At 50.3% G+C, this 19,376-nt stretch overlaps 5 protein-coding genes across 5 annotated transcripts; 3 read left to right on the top strand and 2 right to left on the bottom strand.

Annotated features, from left to right (window-relative positions):
* Positions 1-2,368: 2,368 nt before the first annotated feature.
* On the bottom strand, positions 2,369-5,708 carry ASPGLDRAFT_140600 (ATP-dependent RNA helicase DBP10). Its single transcript, XM_022541706.1, has 2 exons — positions 5,573-5,708; positions 2,369-5,511 (listed from the first exon to the last, which is right to left on the bottom strand). Exon 2 carries the CDS (start codon positions 5,385-5,387, stop codon positions 2,595-2,597), a length of 2,793 nt encoding a protein of 930 aa, XP_022404935.1. The 5' UTR covers positions 5,388-5,511; positions 5,573-5,708; the 3' UTR covers positions 2,369-2,594.
* Positions 5,709-5,917: 209 nt separating this feature from the next.
* On the top strand, positions 5,918-6,752 carry ASPGLDRAFT_63191 (putative replication factor-a protein; the record flags this gene model as incomplete). The annotated part of the gene is made up of 2 exons (XM_022548625.1): positions 5,918-5,947; positions 6,000-6,752. The coding sequence occupies 2 exons, from the start codon at positions 5,918-5,920 to the stop codon at positions 6,750-6,752; spliced, it is 783 nt and encodes a 260-aa protein (XP_022404934.1).
* A 124-nt stretch (positions 6,753-6,876) lies between these two features.
* On the bottom strand, positions 6,877-11,799 carry ASPGLDRAFT_117545 (ubiquitin-binding serine/threonine protein kinase VPS15; the record flags this gene model as incomplete). Its single annotated transcript, XM_022539882.1, has 3 exons — positions 6,877-11,356; positions 11,409-11,529; positions 11,586-11,799. The coding sequence occupies 3 exons, from the start codon at positions 11,797-11,799 to the stop codon at positions 6,877-6,879; spliced, it is 4,815 nt and encodes a 1,604-aa protein (XP_022404933.1).
* A 666-nt stretch (positions 11,800-12,465) lies between these two features.
* ASPGLDRAFT_116592 (uncharacterized protein) lies at positions 12,466-15,755 on the top strand (the record flags this gene model as incomplete). The annotated part of the gene is made up of 11 exons (XM_022539782.1): positions 12,466-12,584; positions 12,637-12,774; positions 12,828-13,352; positions 13,401-13,766; positions 13,932-13,974; positions 14,123-14,171; positions 14,277-14,361; positions 14,910-14,985; positions 15,040-15,074; positions 15,150-15,213; positions 15,312-15,755. 11 exons carry the CDS (start codon positions 12,466-12,468, stop codon positions 15,753-15,755), a joined length of 1,944 nt encoding a protein of 647 aa, XP_022404932.1.
* Positions 15,756-17,131: 1,376 nt separating this feature from the next.
* Positions 17,132-18,674, top strand: ASPGLDRAFT_683598 (putative C2H2 finger domain protein (Ezf)). The gene is made up of 3 exons (XM_022549246.1): positions 17,132-18,247; positions 18,310-18,383; positions 18,461-18,674. The coding sequence occupies exons 1-3, from the start codon at positions 17,231-17,233 to the stop codon at positions 18,507-18,509; spliced, it is 1,140 nt and encodes a 379-aa protein (XP_022404931.1). The 5' UTR covers positions 17,132-17,230; the 3' UTR covers positions 18,510-18,674.
* The last annotated feature ends 702 nt before the right edge of the window (positions 18,675-19,376 follow it).

The following is a 19,376-nucleotide window of genomic DNA, read 5'->3' as shown; positions in this document are numbered from 1 at the left end:
TCGCTGTCTTTTGCTCTGCCAAGTCTGTCGGTCAAGTCATCATGCGTTGGATGCCAACATTTCTGCAGAGAGCTGGAGCTTAAGATCGTCATGCATCTACATTCCCAATCCATGGCTGGCTGCATTGCTGCTTCTTACTCTGTAGTACTCTGTACTATTCTCTTATCTGAAGCTCTCCGTAAGGGAGAATAGAGAGATGAAGCCTTCCCAAACTGGTTTAGCATACCTAACTCCATTCGGAAACACGCATCGCCCAGACAGGAAAAGATCGATCCTACTGGATTTGTCATGTGAGCCGCAACTATCAAGACGCTATTGTGACGAATTCATTGGCTTCAGCTCCGGGGTTGGAATGGATTGGCGCTGCCTCTCAACGCCGATTCTCGCCCGGCCGGATATTTCTAGAGTTAATTCGGCGCCTGGTTAAATCATCCTAGTTTCCCCGATGGACCAGCTTCGGCTCCGGATGGCGGATTAAGGGGGAGAGGGTTGGAAAATTCACCGTCCCTGATATCAACGGAATGTCTACCGTGAGTCCAGAAGGACGGACTACTTTAGTATTGTGTGATACAGACTATTAGATTGTACTACGTGATGGACTCGACCCGGAGAGATGCTGATCCTTATCCTTTTCCACAGACAAATCCTCCGAAAGGGTCTTATGTCACAGCTCAGTCTGCTTGGCGAAATTGCTACGGAGGATTGAGAGAGGGAAAGTCTAGAACGCTTTGCGCCCCTAGTGCTATCATAGATTCAAGAGTCGGAGTGACTGCGCCGTAACGTCTATGCCGGTGTACTGCATGGCGTTGCTTTCCTGCTGATATCTGACACTCCATACATGCTCCGTACTTTGCCATACCAATGTGAATGGTAGCTCAGCTCCTGCGCAAGTGGCAATAGCGGAGTTCGTGGCGGAACTAGAACAACTCGGCACTTGGACAAAGAGGCCATGATGTGCTCACATGGATGCGCGAGTCCAGCAACTCCTCCCAGTTCAATGGGAAGCTAGTAGCGTCGGTGTGACCATGGCTACCATGATAGTCCATGTCCATTACTATGCAGCGCCCCGCAACTGAATGGGACTCGCGAATGAAAAAGAAGGAGAAGGTAAGGGCAACGAAGAGCTGAAATCGCAAGCTGACGGTGAGCATCGTACAGGAGACACGAGTCAATTGTGCTCAAATGATTTTCCTTCAGCTAGCCTGACAGACGTTCACATATTCCGCTCACATATACGTGCATGCATATTGATTGAATGCAACATAGCTGGTGTATCTATATCGATGCAACTGGCAGATGTATGGAGATGTAGCATCGCATCGCATTGCATTGCATGAACCCGCAACATCCTTGCGCGGATCTCACCTCACGACGCTTTAGAAGAAACATCCAAATTACCCTGGGACGTCGCCACTCGAGCGGCCCTCGTCATCTTGCCGGACCGTGCTGCTTCCGCTAACCACCGACTGGATGGCGATAATCACGGAGCGGCTGTGTTGAAGGTCCGAAGTACTCTGTACACAGAGGAGAATTTGCTTCTTCTCTTCCAGACACTCGCACGGGCCTGTCAGTCGATCCGGTCCGTAGTATACATATTTGTACGTAGCCTTTACCTTGGAATACATCTGCCTGTCCGCAGCACCAGCTGTGCAATTCGCCACAGTACTCAGAATCTATTGCCGGGCTGAAGTTGCAGCAGACCAATTGAGAAAGACACCGTCGTATCCGATATCAAGGAATACCTCCCAGGATGCTCTCGCATCAAGCGATGGTTATTCGGGCGAGACAGACATCGAGGACGAATAACGAATAATTCCAAGAATGGAAACAACAACAGCTTGTCAGTAGCCAATGACCAGTCACTTACAGAACATGTCGAATACGGAGGGCCATGCAGAGTTCAATATACATAGTACGAAAACAACTGTCGGTGAGAATATGACGAGTTCGATTTACGAGTTGTCAACATCACCTCAACTTATCATTCCAGAAGCTGGATTTATCATTATTCCTCACGAGACCATCTCATTCCACTGATCATGTGAATGAAGATACCACAATGTTCTTTCAGGATTCTATTCTACTATGCACATACCACCTGCCCTCTCCGTACTCTGTACTCTGTACAACTCATTCCCCGCAAACTATTTGTATTCCCCAGAGAAAATGCGATACATCTCAGATCCAGATAAGCGAAGGGGAGATCCCTGTCGTTGATCATGTTCGTCTTTATGCAATTTGATCCATCGGCTATCTCGGTTTGCTCTTGGTCATGCATATACAAGTACATTGTTAGCGGCTAGCGGCGATGTGAACAATAGTACGGAGTACTCTGTATGGAATTGGAACATCTGCCCTTTTCGTATGTATGAGTTCAAGTGGAAGTATTCAGACTATTCGATGCATATTCTCACTCAGTCGGTATCTCCATACTTGGCTAAGGCTCAAGATTTACTCAGTAGAGTCGCAGTGCTCCCGTGATACTGAGGCCTACTATTAGTTCAACTGGAGCAATGTCGCACAATGTACACTTTTTAAATCTATCCACAAACACCAGGTATATCCCAAAGTATATACAACCAAGAACAATCAAACTACCTCTTCTTCGAAGGCCTCGCATTCTTCTCTTTCCTCCTCTGCTCAAGCTTCCTCGTCTTGCGAATATCATCCGTACTATTAATCTCACTCTTCCCCTTGAACGCCGCACCGCCCGCCTTAGCCAACGTCCTCTCCTTAGCCGCGTCAAACCGCTTCTTCCTCTTCTCGTAGTCACCACGCAGCGGATCCGCAGCCTTAGGCGCCTGCTCCTTGTTATGTCTGTACCGACGTCCACCCATATGCGCACCAGCAGCGAGATTGGGCGCCTCGGCCTCGCCAACACGCGGCAGACGACCGAGTCGCTTACCCCTTTTCCAGGCATCGAAGCGTCCACTACGGAACGAGGCAGCGATCTTGGCGCCGGATTCCCCGCGGACGAGACGAGAGCCCTTGGAGCCGTCTTCGTCGTTCTGGCGAGCGACGTATTTCTTGTGGCGCTTGTCCCAGCGGAGTTGGGTGCGTGGTTCGCCAATGCCCTTGGCACCTTCGTCGCCGCCGATGTCCATCATTGCGCTGCGGGAGGCTTGCGCGAAGTTGACGTTTGTGCCGGAGTGCACGCCGTAGCCGCGGTCTTCGGCGAGGTTGGCGTTGGTGGGGGTGTAGGACATGAAGTAGTCGGGGTTTTGGAAGGAGGCGGCGGTGGGTTTGGAGGTGTCATTGGGTTGTTGGGAGTAGGAGGAGAAGGTGACTTCGAGGTCGGAGTCGTCGGCTAGGGACATGTTATCGGCGACGCCATCGGCTTCGTCTTCGTCTTCGTCTTCGTTCTCGGGGGAGGCGTCTTCGTCGGTCTTGCCAGCTGTGGTGCCTTCTTTGAGAGAGCCGTCGACGAATTCTGATGCTCCGGCTGCTTTCTCTGCGCGGCGCTTCTTGTTATCCCGGGAAGTGCGAATACGCTTGATCGTGTCGATTGTCTCATCGCTCTCAGCAGTCTTGCCGTTTCGTCGGTTGTTCGCTTCGAAGATAGTTTCCTGTGGACGGTAGCCTCCAATCCGTGCGAGCATTTGTTCACGCACCGCTTCGAGGTTACTGCTTTCGTCGTTGAAGAGGGCATGAATGGAACTCCAGGCGTCAGTAGTAACCACTTCCTTCGCACGTTTTGCACTCTCCAGCGAGGCAGAGTTCCTTGTACGGATGTAGAGCTTCTCACCCTTGGCGGCAACTCCGCGCTGGGCAACGATATCGTCATCCTCGTCCAAGACTTTGTTCACCCACTCGCAGCTCCGCGAAAGACCGTCACGGGGAAGCGCGCCGACAACCACGTCCTCTGCAAAGTTGGCTTTCCCGGCATTCTCCCGACCAAGAACCAGTTTCCGTCCCAGGAAGAGCTGCAGGTCAAGAAGGTAGGGGGCGTCCGAATCACGGACCAAGCTGTAACTCCAACCCTTCTTACCCGCACGAGCCGTACGACCGACACGATGGACGAAGATCTTAGGCTGAGAGGGGAAGTCGTAGTTGATGACATTGGCTAGAATGGGAATATCAATACCACGAGCGGCGACGTCGGTGACAACCAGGATGTTCGAAGCACCTGCCCGGAAATTCTGGACTTGGATCTTCCGTGCTGTTTGATCCAGAGCACCGTATGCGTAGGACACTGCGAAACCGGCTTCTTTTAGTAGACTCGCCAGATAGTCGACGTGGTGCTTGGTCGCTGCGAAGACGATGGTCGAGTGCTGTGTGGGCGACTCCTTGTTAACAGCATTGTTGAACCGCGGACGCTTGCGCTTCTTGCTGTGGTGAGATTCGTCTTCGTCTTCGGCCAGTGCTTGCGCAACACCCGTCGGCCCAGTTGGCATTTTGATGACTTCGTGTAGAACGTGAAGCAGAGCACCCTCTTTGTCTGCGCTCTTGATAGAGAAGAATGCACTCTGCAGATCCGGAGATACCTTACTCTCAGTATCCAAACGGATAAGCGTAGGTTCCTGCAAACCAGCACGAGCAAACTCAACCAACGACTTGGGCAGTGTAGCAGAGAACAGCAACGTCTGGCGAGTGAAAGGGAGACCGTGCAGAATCTCCGTCAACTGAGCAGCGAAACCCATTTCGAAAAGACGATCGGCTTCATCAAACACCACATACTTGATACTCGACAAGTCGAGCTCCATTTCCACCTTTAAATGCAGGAAACGACCGGGTGTGGCGATGACAATGTCAGGGTTGCTAGCCATCATAGAGAATTGGTCCTCCAAGCTGTCACCACCAACCAGCAAAACACACTTCAGGTCCGTCCCGCGCCCCAGCTCCTTGACAACCTTCAACGTCTGCAGCGCCAATTCACGCGACGGAGACATAATCAACCCTCTTGCTCCGACCTGGGTGCTGTGACTCCTGAGTTTCTGAATCATGGGAATAACGAAGGCGGCCGTTTTTCCTGAACCCGTCCGAGCCATACCGACCACATCCTGATCGTCCATAATCGTGGGGATCGTCTTGCGCTGAATCGGAGTCGGAACCGAGAAACCCTTCCGGGTGATAGCCTTCAACAGATTCGCATTCAAACCCATCGCCTGGAAACCACCACCTTTCTTCACGGTACGGCCCTTAAGGTTCGCGCCCTTGCGGTTCGCCGATGTCTGCTGCGCGGCGATGAACGCCTCATCATCTTCGTCATCGTCGCCGTTAATCTCTGCTCCCAGGAAATCGAGGTTCTGAGCCGGTACTTTCTTCTGTTGCTTCTTCGGCGCTGTCACGGTCTGCTCGTTGTCGGAGTCGCCATCGTGCTGGAAGAGGGCACTGGTAATGTCGAACTCGTTCTCCGACGCTGCCGGAGAGGCCGCGCGACGCGGCATTTTGGTTTATCGGTGCGACCGGTTTATTCGTATAGAAGTATGTTGACTGAATTAATCGTCTTGCGGAGCGGAAAACTCGTTATCGGTCGACAGAGATTTTATGCGTGATTAAATGCCAACTAAACTGTATGAACATCTGTTAGCGAGGATGCGATAGTCTCTTTAATCCGAATCTAGCAACTCACAGAAACAAATCTCTTCTCTGTAAAGCTCTGTCTATCTTGAACTTTTACTTTTTCGGCGATGGAAAAAAAGTCCCGGGCGGTGAGGGAGCAAAGTTCCTCCGAAAATCTGCCAAACAGCCCAAACACTGCAAACAAGATAAACACTCCCCGCGACGCGTCCAACACGTCTGGCGTCCCGAATTGGTAAAATGGCATCGAGCAGTTTGCAGTGCACATCACCTTATATTGCACACTTCTAATAACAGATAAAATGGGTAAGCTTTGCTTCCACCGGGGCTTTTGGAACGCGCTGACAATGCAGATTACGGTAACTCATTCGGAGGGGGCGGCTTTACGCCTGGCGAGATGAGCGCCAGTCCGGGAGGAGGAGGAAAGGTACTTGCCATCGTTCTGAGGATGAAAGAATAAATACTAATAAACATGACAGGGCGACCTCAACAACACCACCCTCCGCCCAATCACAATCAAACAAGCCCTCGATGCCTCGCAGCCCTACCCGGAAGCAAACTACCAAATCGACGGCGCCGACGCCTCCTCCATAACCTTCGTCGGCCAAGTCCGCAACATCAGCACCCAGACCACAAACGTAACCTACAAGATCGACGACGGCACCGGCGAGATCGAAGTCAAGCAGTGGATCGACACGAGCACGGCGCAGGATACCATGGAGACGGATGATGGGAAGGGTCCCGGCGCGCCGGGGAAGGACCAGGTCGAGTTGAATGGGTATGCGAGGGTTTTTGGGCGCATGCGCGCGTTTGCGAATAAGCGGTTTGTTAGTGCGCATTGTGTGCGGCCGTTGGGGAATATTAATGAGTTGCATGTGCATTTGCTGGAGGCTGCTGCTGTGCATTTGTTTTTTGCTCGTGGGCCGCCGGGTGGTGCTGGGGCTGGGGCTGGGGGTGCTGGTCCTGGTCCTGGTGATGCTGCGATGGGTGGTACGGATGACTATGCGGCACAGGCTAAAGGGCTTCCGGCTATGTCGCCTGTGGCGCGCAGGGTGTTTAATCTGCTCAAGACTGAGTTTCAGAGTAACGAGGGTCTGCATATGCAGGTGATTGCGACCAAGTTGGGGCTTCCGATGGCAGATGTGCAGCAGGCTATTGATGAGCTACTTTCGGCAGGTGTTATTTTCTCGACGGTTGATGAGTATACCTGGGCGGTTCTGGAGTATTATTAGCGTTTTGATTATGAAAAGATTCCCATTCAATTACTCATTGACATGCATCCACCTATCCGGGATAATAAACAAATAAACGAGAGAACTCGAACAGATATTCATTATCATTATCATAAACCCACCACTACTGAAATACATACACCATCCCAGCCCGATCAGCACTAATAACCATCCCATACGGCACTCTCAACACCGCCACATCCTGTATAAAGTCCAAATGACTCTTAAGCAACTGCTGTTGCTGTAGACTAATCACTGTACTTCGTGGCGGACGTCCACTCGCTCCTTTCCTTCCGCTCTTGCTCCCGCCCCCAGACCCGGTCCCGGCACTACCTGCCCCAGCCGAGGAATTACTGCTGGGCAGATACTCCGCCGTGATGAGCATATTGGGACTTGGCTGGGAAAGCTCGTACCGCGGTTTCCCTGTTAACCCGTTATTCTCAGACACGGGGTCTAAGCCGCTGACGATAGACGAGAATTCCGGCCGAGCAAGATCCCAAAAGCGGATTTTGCGGTCACAGCCCGCCGAAACGATGAACCCGCAGCGCGTGCTGTGCGTGTTGTCTTTGCCGTCATCGGGCGAGTCATATCCCACAGCCAGCGCGCAGATACCAGCTGGACTAGCACTATTGGGACCTGAGGGCTCCATTCCCGTTGACGGCGGACCGGTCGTTGCGAAGCGGCTTAGCATTCCTTCTGGTCTGTCGCCGTCGACGTGCCAGGCTTCGTAGTCTTTGGTGTTGGCAAGTGTGTGGGCGTGTGTGCCGTTTCTGGTGGTACCCGTGCCCGGGGAATCTACACGGTAGACTTCCCGACAGCGGATCTTTTCAATGTCCCAGATGGTGACTTCGTTGCCGTAGCTTCCGCTGCCGGAGACACATACCCATCGTCCCCGTCCTTTGGTTGGATGCACCTGTAGTCGATGGATTGGTCCTGAGCCCGAGAGACCCCATGCCTTGAGGCGGACGCGGAAGCGGAGATCCCAGAGGTCTAGGATTCCGTGCGTAGTGCCTACGAGCAACCAGTTGTGCTTACGGTCGCAGCAAAATGTGGTTGGTGTGCCATGATGGATAGGGTTGTGTAGTGAGTAGATCGGGAGCATGGTTTTCATGTCCAGGGCTAGGATTCGGCATGTGTTGGTTGCGATTAGGAGGGTTGATTGTGCCTCGACGCGGAAGTGTTCCATCCACATGGCGTATTCTGGGGATCCGTCCTCGGCTGTAGGAAGTTGGTAATCACGGACGAGCTGGAGTTTGCCGTACCGAACAGTATCGTTAACATTATGGTAGTCAACTTTGACAGCATTGATGCTTCCATCAGTAGCTCCACTCAGGAAAGTATACGTGTTTTCGATAAAGGTTAATGTCTTCACCTTCGCCCCCGGGGCGTGACGATGGGTCTGGCGGGATCGCGGGGTCAAGTTCTTCTCCAGACGGGTGGTATCCCAGATCTTGACTGTGCCGTCGTCCGACGCAGTCACGAAAAATGCATGGTCTGGAGCCACCGCGATGCGATTTACAGCAGCACTATGTTCACCGAAGATGGCAACGAGCCCGCCCTCTGGTTTCCAGACCTTGTTCGCATCTTGCCCGCTAGCCTTCTTGATTGGCCGTCGCGGGTCGACTTCCTTGACGTACGGACCCAGATCGAAGAGGTCGGTGGGATAATTCTCCGCGAAAACATTGTCGAGTAACCGTAGGACCGTAGGATCATCTCCCCCGTAGGAATGATTAGCATGGAACTGTGGCGGCTCGAACTCGAGCGGTTTCCTCTCATGCGTGAGTGAAAGGGGTGATTGCTGTCGTTCCCGTTGTGATGGCAAGTCAACTTTGCCAACAGCGTTCGCAGAGCTCATGCTAGTCTCTGCATCAGCCTTGACTTGGTCCTTGCGGTTCAATAGGCTCATGGCACTCGATTTTCGTTGCACACCGCCCAAATTCTTCAGCGTGGGATCCGCATCAGTCGGTGATAATGAGCTATTATCCTGTGTGGGACTATTGGGACTATTCCGGCTCCCCGGTACTCTCTGCTCAGTATCAGAGGAAGGTGGTGACTCAGGAGCACCCGGTGACGAGGCCATCGGGGATGTCGCAGCCGAAGATTCCCCCCGGATATTGTCCTGTCGCAGGACTGCCAGCGTAGTTATGTCTTTCTGCGCTTGGCTCCTCGACCGCAAGTGCTTGCGCCGATTATTAGGTGTACTGTCAATTGTAGTCGAAGCATCGAGCAGCGCATCAGTGATCGTATGTGGCCTCTGCTCCCCATTCCTGGCGCTTTCAGGCCTACTTACTGAGCCTCGCCGGGGATTGATATTCTGGTTCTTATCGAAGAAAACAGTCTGCGGCGTAACCTCGTACTGTGTGAGAGGGATGAGGTCGTTCAATGTCGGTTCAGCAGTTGAGTCTTTTGACTGGCGCATTGATACTCTCCAAATGTATTCGCGTAGTGCGAGCAGTTTGAATTCATCTTCTGAGCTCATGCCCAGGCCCCTCAATCGAGACAGCCACTGCTCATCCTCTTCGTTCTTTGGCTGCGAGTTCATCGAGAGTCCAGCGTGTCTCTGGCTTCGAGCAGTATAGCCATCATCACCACCCAGACTAAACAAGCTCTCACGACTGGTCGACTTCCAGAAGACGCCTCTCTCGACCTTGGATGCCCAAACAAAAGCCATATCATACACGTTTCTCGGAACCGGCTTCCTCAATGCATCGAGGATTTCAGCCTCCGTGAATCCCACAATGTTAACCTTGAGAAAAGGCCGAATCATCGGCGTGAGGATCGAGTATTTATCAGCAATAGATAAAAACTTGGTTGAGTTGACAAGGAAGTGCACAGCCGCTTCGCGGATCCATATACTCGGGTGGACTAAAAAGCGCAAAGTGATGTTGAGTAGATCCCACGTCGTCGACCGCTGAAACAGCCCGACATCTGCCATTGCAGCCAGAGAACGAAGAACTCTTTCCACCACAAACTCTTCCGGTTCTGTCATGGATTGGACCATTAGCGGCAATATGTATTGTTCCAGGCTGGTGCTTCCAACGTAGGTAGCAACACCGATGACTGCCTCGAAGAAGGCACATTTCAAGATCCAATCCCGGTCATTGAGGTAGGTGTTCAAGTGGCTTAAAATGACTTCGTTCGTTTTGTGGTTGCCGAAGAAAACGCAGAGACTGGACACTGAACCCAAGAACGCGCGGCGGACAGACGCATCAGTGTCTGTGAGGAGGGCTTTAGTATGAGCCTCGAAATAGTCAAGGAGGTCAACCCTCGCAACGTCGTACAAGTTGTGATAAGTAGCATCTTCAGTCCATCTCGGCTCGGATCCAGCTGGAATCAAAGCTGGTAGGCGCGCGTCAGATCGTAAAACTTGAATCATGTCCAAGAATCTAAGAGACGACTGCGCCAACGATGCAATGCAAGATGCATATGCAGCTCGAACCATGGGGCTGGGGTTGGCGCTGGAACCGGACACAAAAGGTTGAAGCCTGGGGAAGATATACTCGGAAAACAAATAAGCGTTGACCGGGGATACCACATAGACCATTTCGAGGAGCTGAGCAAGGGTACGGATAGCGGCAACTTTCACTGTGTCTGTCCGGTCATTCAACATGGTCATGACATAGGGAAGAATGCGGTCCAGCTTGGCCTCGTCTGACAGTCTTTCTGCAAAAGCCAGAAGAATGTCACAGGCTTTGATACGAGCGGACGCTCTGGCTGTGTTTCGTAGGTTAGATACCACGAGCGTCAGAAAGATCAGCACGCCGTCATCCGTTTGTAATCCTTTGGACTTTGAAACTGGATGACCGTAATGCGGCAGATCCAGCTGCACAGGAAACATGCTGCCGGTAAGCCTGGAATCAATACGGTCAGAGCCATCCTTGGGCGGTTTGGACGGTTCCCCCAAGAAGTAAGAGATCTTATCAAAATCCAAGTAGACACGCTCAATCCTGTCATCAGATTCGCCTCTATTCGCCGACTCAGCATCCACCTGCGCCCTACCAGAGGATGGATCAGTCATCAGAGACATGTACTGATGCAGGAAGCCGTAAAAGTACTCTGGAAACGCTTTGTTTTTCCAAAAGTTCAGATACTCATCTGCGGAGTATCTCGATTCCGGTTCAAGCTGGATCATATGAAGGATCAATTCCCGAATCTCCGGGTCCTCAATCTTGGCCAACTGGCTATGTTCCGGACTATACTCGCCTTTTCGGTATTTGTACATTTGGCTGAGAGTGAATATGGGTGCTTCCAGGAACAATTCTGCAATCACGCAGCCAGCGCTGAAGATGTCCATGGCCCAGTTAACATGCCTGCTGCCCGGTTCTTCTCCGGCCTCAAGGAACCGCTCCGGGGCTAGATAGCATGTCCGTCGCCCAGAAGTATCGAAGTAAAACGAGAAATCCGCTGGGTTGTCCTCTGGGAGGAAAGTTGGCTTGAAAGAGGATGAAAAGTCGGAGAGGTAGAGCCAGTTCCACGACGTGACGAGAACATTTTCTGATTTGATGTCACCGTGAAAAACATCCAGGGAATGGCAGTCCCGGAGAGCACAGAGCAGCTGGAAAGCAATCCATTTCTTCTCGATGTCTTCCAGGAACGGACGGGTGCTGTCCACGTTAGTGGGGTAATCTGAGATACTAAGATCGGACACGCTCGTACCTTATCCGGTCATATAAAGAGCTGTGAATAAACTGCCGGACAAGATAACCACCTGTCCCAGTTTCCAAAATCCTCTGGTAGCTCAACGAATTTGGCACATCCGCAAGCAACTTGCGCTCCCCTAGCCACTGTCAGACAACCTCGTCACAAATCCCCAAAGAAGTAAAAATAACATACGATTAATAGCCTTGATATACAGCTCCAGATTCATACTCGGATAAGGCTTCATAATTACCTTTACAAAAACGAGGCCATTCCGCTGCCGAGCCCGGATGCTCTTCATGAACCGGCCCCCGCCCATCGACTTCTCATACACCAGGTCGGACAGCTCGGGCACGTCGATCCCGGCCGAACCCGCCGAAAGGGTTGTCAGGGAGTATCCTTGTCCCATGGTGTCGAGGGCACTTCATCTCACGGGGGTAGAAGGGTGGATGGTAGTGGTCATCATCCACATTGGGACCAGCAGGAATATGGCCACTTTAATGGGATGCGATGACCAGGTCCTCGGGTATTATTGAGCCAACGACACCTGTTATCGTCGAGTCGTGATAAATGTTAGATACTTGGAGACGAATGAAGTTAGACGACGATGTGGGGAGAGAATCACGTGGTAAACCGAGGCGGTGAGGCGAGAGTGTGATGGCATTCTTTGAGATCGATCAGTTTTAGTAGATTCTTGTACGTTTTGATTGATGGTCTATTGCTTGTATTATTGGAGGATAAGAGACTGATAAAGCGTCTTGGTGTCGAATACATTTTGGTGGTGAAACTCGAGGACAGTTCACCATCACTTGGTGGAATATTATTGCACTAACGCCACAGATATAAGCATTGCATGGCGTGCATTTCTTGGTATTTATTTCAGTTTAGTAAACTACTGATTGCATGTGTTTATTTTGCTGCCAAAAATAATTTCTCTTGGGGCTTCACCAACCGGATCCAAGTTACAGTAACAGTGGATATATATTTATGGTGAGCGGAGCTTGTCTACAATCGAGATCTCCTGCTAACTCGCATAGGAAAATCGTATTATTATCACTGAAATATACAGAACTCCATGGCTTCTGAAAGCCTGAGATCTTCTTATATATCCGCCCAGCCAACCGAGAAGGAACCGGATATCCCGATTATCGAGGACGATGAGCCACTCGTTGATGTGGTTCGAAAGCTATCCAAGTAAGATCATCCGTTACTGTTACTATCGATGGTCTGACTGAATTATGATTAGTTACTTGAGCCAGGCAATTCCGGAGGTCTCTTATACATTTGAGCAACTGAGATCGTCACCTCATGGTCATGATATCCGGCTGCTTGTCCATTCCCTGGCGGACAACTCGCGCAATCCATTGATCATTGCTGCTTTGATGTACGTGGAAAGAATGCACCCAAATTTCGAAGTTATGAGCTAACGTGCACAAGGATCCTAAAATGGCAATTCGAAAACAGCGCTGATACAGACTGGGGCGTCAACGAGAGCCGTGGATTCGCCTGTGAATACATAGCTTGGCAATTCCTTTGTCATCTGACCCAATATGAAGAAATTGAATTTCTATTGTGGGAGATTCCCAGTCCCCAGCGCAGCTCTGCTTCGTTCTCCTTGGACGAAAGAGAAGCTGCCTTCAGAACTGGGGAACAAGGTAATTCGCATGATATTGAAAGGACACCGCTGCGGAGGTCTTCCTATATCTCTCGCTTCCTTGGAAGGAAAAGTGAGGATGTTCCCTCAGGCGAAGACGCTGGAGATACTGAGGATCCTTTTTATGCAAGACTTTCGCTATTCTTTGGCTTGAATGCCCTCGAGATTGCGACTATAGCTCAAGCGAAGAAGTTTCTCAGTCAGAAGGTTGTCCAAAAAGTCATCGATAATATCTGGAAGGGTGAGGTTGTATTCTGGGACTCACTGAGTGTGCACTCCAGAAAGAGACCACACTTCTTCAACGAGAAGTATGTTCAATAACTCTTGGATATTGTCAACAGACTAACTCTTCATAGAACGGCAGACCCATACTCACGACTTAGAGTTCCTGTGTACCGCAAAGCTTTCGAAGCCGGATTCTTCGTCTCATTCTTGTGCCTCTACTACGCCGTCCTGGTCGAAAGAAAGCCCACAGGGATAGGCATCTTCGAGACCTTGATGTACATTTGGATTGCCGCATTCGCATACGATGAGCTGAGCGGGATGACCGACGCAGGAGTGGCGTTCTACCAGATGGACTTTTGGAAGATCTGGAATTTGGGCATAATCGGCACGGGCCTTGCCTTTGTTATTGCAAGTGAGTCACTGTGCCTTGTCAGCATTCAGCTGTCCCCTACTCAGCTGAACTGTGCTCTGTGCCATCGGAATGGCCGTATTAGATTGTAGCCCACTAACGGGGCGTTAGGAATTGTGGGACTGGCAAAGGAGAGCGACGCTATCACGGACATCTCCTTTGATATTCTATCCTTGGAAGCGTTGTTCCTTGTTCCGAGGTATGTTCGACTGCAACAAGGTTTAGTAGCGTATGGAAATTGACCGCGATACAGGATATGTTCGCTCGTTAGCCTGAATTCTTATTTTGGAAGTCTTGTATGCCCGACGGCCTGTCCGAGCGTTTTCTGGATCGTCCACTTACGCTTCTATGCATAGATACCAGTGTTGAAGGAAATGGTATCCGACGCCTAGTTACATCACTAGCACCCGAGAGAGCAGTAAGGCTGACTGTCGAACCCTCTAGACCAAAGCGTTCTTCCGTTTTATCCCTGTAGTCATCGTGCTGTACCTGGGTAAGTGAGCCTACAGGGTATACACTCGAAACTCTATACCTGCTGAGCCACGACGCCACACTGTGGAGAGACAAACCAATACCAACCATTGATTATCATTTGCAGGGTTCCTGACAACGTTCACGATGCTGGCGCGAGACCGACTGACTCTCCGACAAATGTCATGGATCCTGGTCAAGGTGTTCTTTGGGTACGCGGTGAAAACACGCCACACAGATCCCAAAATTGCAAGAATACTAACGCAAGGCAGATCAAACGTCTTGGGATTTGTGCGTTCACTGCCCTTTTCCTCTCGTAGCATGTCTTCCTATCGTTCAAATTCCGGGCGGAAATGGTTGGCTGTCGATGCACGTTGAGCTTTTCACTAACGGTGGCTTAATGCATGATCGATTGGTCCACATAGGATATTGCTCATGATGTAAGTGCATATTTTATTGAACGTTTTCGCTGTCATGCATCGGGGTTGGAGTTTGTCCGGAGATTGGTTGGCTGTGGTGTGTTGTTGGAGATGACGCTAATGTGCTTAGATTTCCCCGATCTTCGGCTACGGTTTGATGTGAGTGCGCCGCTTTTACCTGCTATTTGCATTTTATTATTTTTTGTGAAAGAATATCGTCGCATACGGATTTGATCACGTTTCTTTTCTCGAATCCATTGTGGCGTGGACTGTGCAGATGGAGTTTCCGGGGATGCGGTGGCCAGTCCTTGGAGGGGGAAAACGGCTAATGATGCTCGCAGGCTGATTTTCGTCTCCATGACCAATTTGCTGTTAATTTCCTCTTTGGTCAGTTTGATGAGTATGAGTTTAGAGGGTGTATGTCGTTGTTATTCCGTGGCTATAACGGAAATATGTAGCTAACCAGGATAGGTGCTGTCGCATGCCCGCGAGGAATATCTCTTCCAGTGAGTTGAGTATTAAGCGGAAGCGGAACTAAAGAATTGGAATTGAATGGACCAATCACTGACACCGGAGACTAGATTATCCATTTACGTGCTGGAAAGCAGTAATTCTCGACGACTGACCTACTTCATGCCACCAATGGTTAGTATCATTCCACTGTTTCGAGTCATGTAGATTGCTGTCTTCTCGGGTATCAACCTGTCACACTTGGAGCCTCTAACGATCACAATGCAACACAGAATCTGATTCCCCTCTTGTGCATCCGACCTCTGCGGCTCTTTCTATCTGCAGAATCTATCCGTCGAGTTCGCATTCTCCTGCTCCGTGCTACACATCTCCCATTTGTCGCTCTAATCCGGACATACGAAGCCATCCGACGACACCGTCCCATCACCACCCATACTACAAATAGACGAAGGAGGAGCACAAGTACTAGGAGATACTGTTACGACCACGACCCGTTTATAGACAGAGACGAAGCCCCGACGGCGTTAGGGCCCGACCCTGGTAGGGCATCCAGGACTAAAACTAAGGCGGGAGGACAACCCGAAGCACGCGGACCGGCACCGGAACAGACCGGTCGGGATGTGGTTGAACTGGCGGATGTGATCGACGAGGTGGATCGGTTGCGCACCCAGGTGGATCGGGTGGTTGCTCTGATGGCTGTTCGGAGGAGGCATTAACTGCTGAGTACGGAGTAGACTAGAAATTGAGTGATGGTGGTGATGATGGTGATGGTGGTGATGGTAGAGATGTGTGATGATATGGCAGAATGACTCAAGAAGGCTGGAAAAAGAAAAGAGAAGAGGGGAAGAATTGACCGATGGTGGAGAGGACGGGCCACAGCGAAGGGGGATATAGACACGCACAAACCATGGATGCTGGATGTGGTGCTCCGTACTCCGTACCATGGATACTTCTATACATCACTCTATTATTTGGAATACTAAAGTATACTACAAGTATACGATTCGATCTATTCAATACACAGCTTATGTCTACTCTGTACATAGTATACGAATTGTGAACACTACAGAGTGCTCTACCAAAGTACTATGGCTCCTTCTTAAATAAGCAACTGCTGTCTGCAGAGACCGGCTGTCATTGTCCGTTGTGAATGAGCCAATTCTTTTCTTCTCGTTATCCCAATTAACATAATTAACAATATACAAATTAACAAGGGTAAATACATTTTGGCGACACGCACTGCCAAGACGTTACCAAACTGCCGGGTCAGGGCTAAACCCGTTTTGTATGTACGGTGCATCAGGGCAAAATCAGAAATTGAAATACTTACAGCAAACAGGTCATAGTTCAGATATTTGGATATCATCTGTGTATATTTGCATATAATACAAGAGAATCACTGGCTGCCAGTATTTCTTAATAGTGTACAGCCATCATGCTAACCCAGTCCTGTATCCATAGGGCCCGTGGCTGTGATCGTCTGCCCTAATGAATCAATCGTCAACGCCCTTTCAGATGACCCGTAATAATTCCCTTCTGTCGTTCTCTCCGGCGCTAAATCATCATGCATCATATGGACCCGGTTCTGGCTGTCGGGCTGCCTGGCTACAGTCTGTCACTCGCGCCTATCTGCCTGTCTGGCTCCAGCTGTCTGGTCACCCCTCTTCCTTCCTCCCTCTTTTTTATTTTTATTCCCCCCCCCCTTCTTTTTACTTTCTACAGTAATTTCCGGTTTCTTTCTTTCTTTTTTTTTTTTCTATTTTCTATTTTCTCTATTCTGTATTTTATTATTTTTTTTATTCGTCCACCGCTTCAACACACATCTCCGTTTCTTCCGATTCTGCCTTGTCTTTTTGCAGGCGTTTAACTGCTGATTCCCGCAGTGTTTAGGCGGTCACTCCTCCATCTCTTCACTATCCATCATCATCGTTCCTCTCTTTTTATGACTGCTTTCCTATTTGGTCTTTCGTTTCATCAGCCACAGTCATCCATGTTTGCCGCGGTTGTGCCCGTCCAGCAGTCCAGCTGTTGACCCTGGTGGCTTTATATACGCCTCTTCCCTCACCTCTGAACTGGTGACTTATAGATCCAGCAACTTGTATATATCATCTTTTTATTACTTCTTCATTACTTCTCTTGCTGGTTCACCCAAGACGAACATTCGAACATTCAACAGTACGCTCGCTTCACCATGGATTGGTCTCCCAACTCCTTCTCTCCATCCTCGCCTCGAGCCCGCGCCTGGTCCGGAAGCCATATGGCCTTCGATCCCTACGCTTCCTCCCTACCGTCAGACTCTTCCCCCGTTTCCGCTCGCTACCCTGATTACCCTCCTGTCACGGGGCTGGGCATTGCTCATTGTGGATTCGAATCCCACCCCGGTCACTTGAGACTCTGTCCGCCTTCCGAAGCATACACAACCCTCCCCACAACTGGCTGGCCCATACCTTCCGATCCTCTACAGCAGAGACAAGAGCACATCCTGGAGGCTGGGCAATATCCTTCGACAACGACGACGACATCATCATACGAACCCTATCATGAGATCGCATCTCCCCTCAGTTTGTACAGCGCCCAAACACTCAGTGCCTCGCCAAGCTACAGCTCTGTTATGGAACGGGGAGACCATCACAGTGCCTTGCCAGGCCAGTCTTTTGGGTACTGGTCGACCACACCCCGCTCCGACATCACTACGCCACCAGAAACCTTCATCAAGGACGAGCCGCTTGAGTACTGGAGTCCACCCGTGATTCCTGAGGATAGGAATCCATTCGAAGCATCGACAATGATGATGATGATGCCCATGCCACAGGTCGTCCTTAACGATGGCTTTTCCGACCCACAGCTACCAGAACACACCACCACCAACAGTCAGCGGTCATTCGATAAACAAGACCACCAGGTCGAGATTAAACAGGAGCCTCGAAATACCCCCGAGGCCCCTAATACTGAACGGCAACCCACACAATCAGCCTCAAGCACCGACAGAGACGACACCAAGTCCCCTCCGGTATTGAAACCACGCACGACCAACGTTCGCGCTACCAGCGGCCTTCAGTGCTCCATTTGCGGGGCTTGGTTTACCCGGCGCTCCAACCGTCGCGAGCACGAGAAGAGACACGACCCAAGTCGCAAAAGCGTCTATCAGTGTGAGTTGTGCGGTCGAACCTTCGGAAGGAAGACGGATCGGAAGCGGCATACGGAGAGCGTTAGTGTCCCTAGCTTTGAAATCAGCAGTTGATCCTTACTAAAACTCGGGATGTACTACAGATTCACCAAGGACTACGGAAATTCGGTTGTGACCAGTGCGGTCGTCGTTTCACGAGACACGACACGCTGTCGAGGTGTGTACAAATAGCTTTCGACTATTTGCCTTACCATCATACGAGCGTGGGCACTGACCAAGAGCTTCTTTTTTCAGACACAGAACCGATGGCTGCAGCCAGAAAGGCCCCAAACCCTCCAAATGAATTCCTGGAAGCTAAACGACAGACTTGGGCCGGAACCCTCGTCCGCGGCCGCGGCTGAGAGAACCAATTGCCGAATCTCACTAATTGGAGAATGTCCTTTTGGCGACTTGGTATGATCATCCGGGAGGGTCGAAAAAAAATTCCGCAAATGAATATAGTAACGACCTACATTGTGACGGGACTTTTTTTTTTTTTTTTTCTTTCTTGGTGACCACTATGTTCGACCGACCCGCAAGACGGCACTAACCATCTTACCCATCTTCCGACGTTGCTCCGAACACGTACCTCGGCAAGGAACTCACCACCATTTATTTGTCTTCATTTGGAATGTGATACTATGAAAGACGGGCCCATGGCATTCATGACTTGGGAGGTTGTTTACTTTTTGTTGATTGAATTGGTGGCATGGTTGGGTCATTCTCTATTCTTTTGTTCTCGTTCTCGTTCTTGACAGCCATTTTTGGAAACCCTTCTAGATTCAGCATATTTTGGGGGATAGAGTTAGGCGTTTGTGCAGGGGCCCAAATGATCGGCCCTTGATTGAGATCATCTTGAGGCTAGAGGTCCTTTTTTTTTCTTTCTTTTTTTCTTTTTCTTTTTGTCATTCTTGTTTCGCTTCGCTTTTGACAAATACGGAACCATATACCTGCATTGGTTGACAGCGGAAGAGCCCCGGAGGCTGCATTGTCACCGATTTGGATAGCATGTTATGGCCTGGTGCCAGACCATTTTTTGTTCACGATTCACAATTTGATTTTGATAAATTTGAATAACATTGTGCCCACGGCTTTCATACTGAATTTGTCAGAGACCAACTGTTTCAGGTCGACTCAGTGATGGGAAAAGGATGGATAGAGTGTCTTTGAC

The sequence above is a fragment of the Aspergillus glaucus genome (assembly GCF_001890805.1).
Source record: "Aspergillus glaucus CBS 516.65 unplaced genomic scaffold ASPGLscaffold_2, whole genome shotgun sequence".
NCBI classification, from domain to species: Eukaryota; Fungi; Ascomycota; class Eurotiomycetes; order Eurotiales; family Aspergillaceae; genus Aspergillus; species Aspergillus glaucus.
The sequence above is the reverse complement of the archived record's forward strand: the minus strand, read 5'-3'. Positions and strand labels throughout refer to the sequence as shown.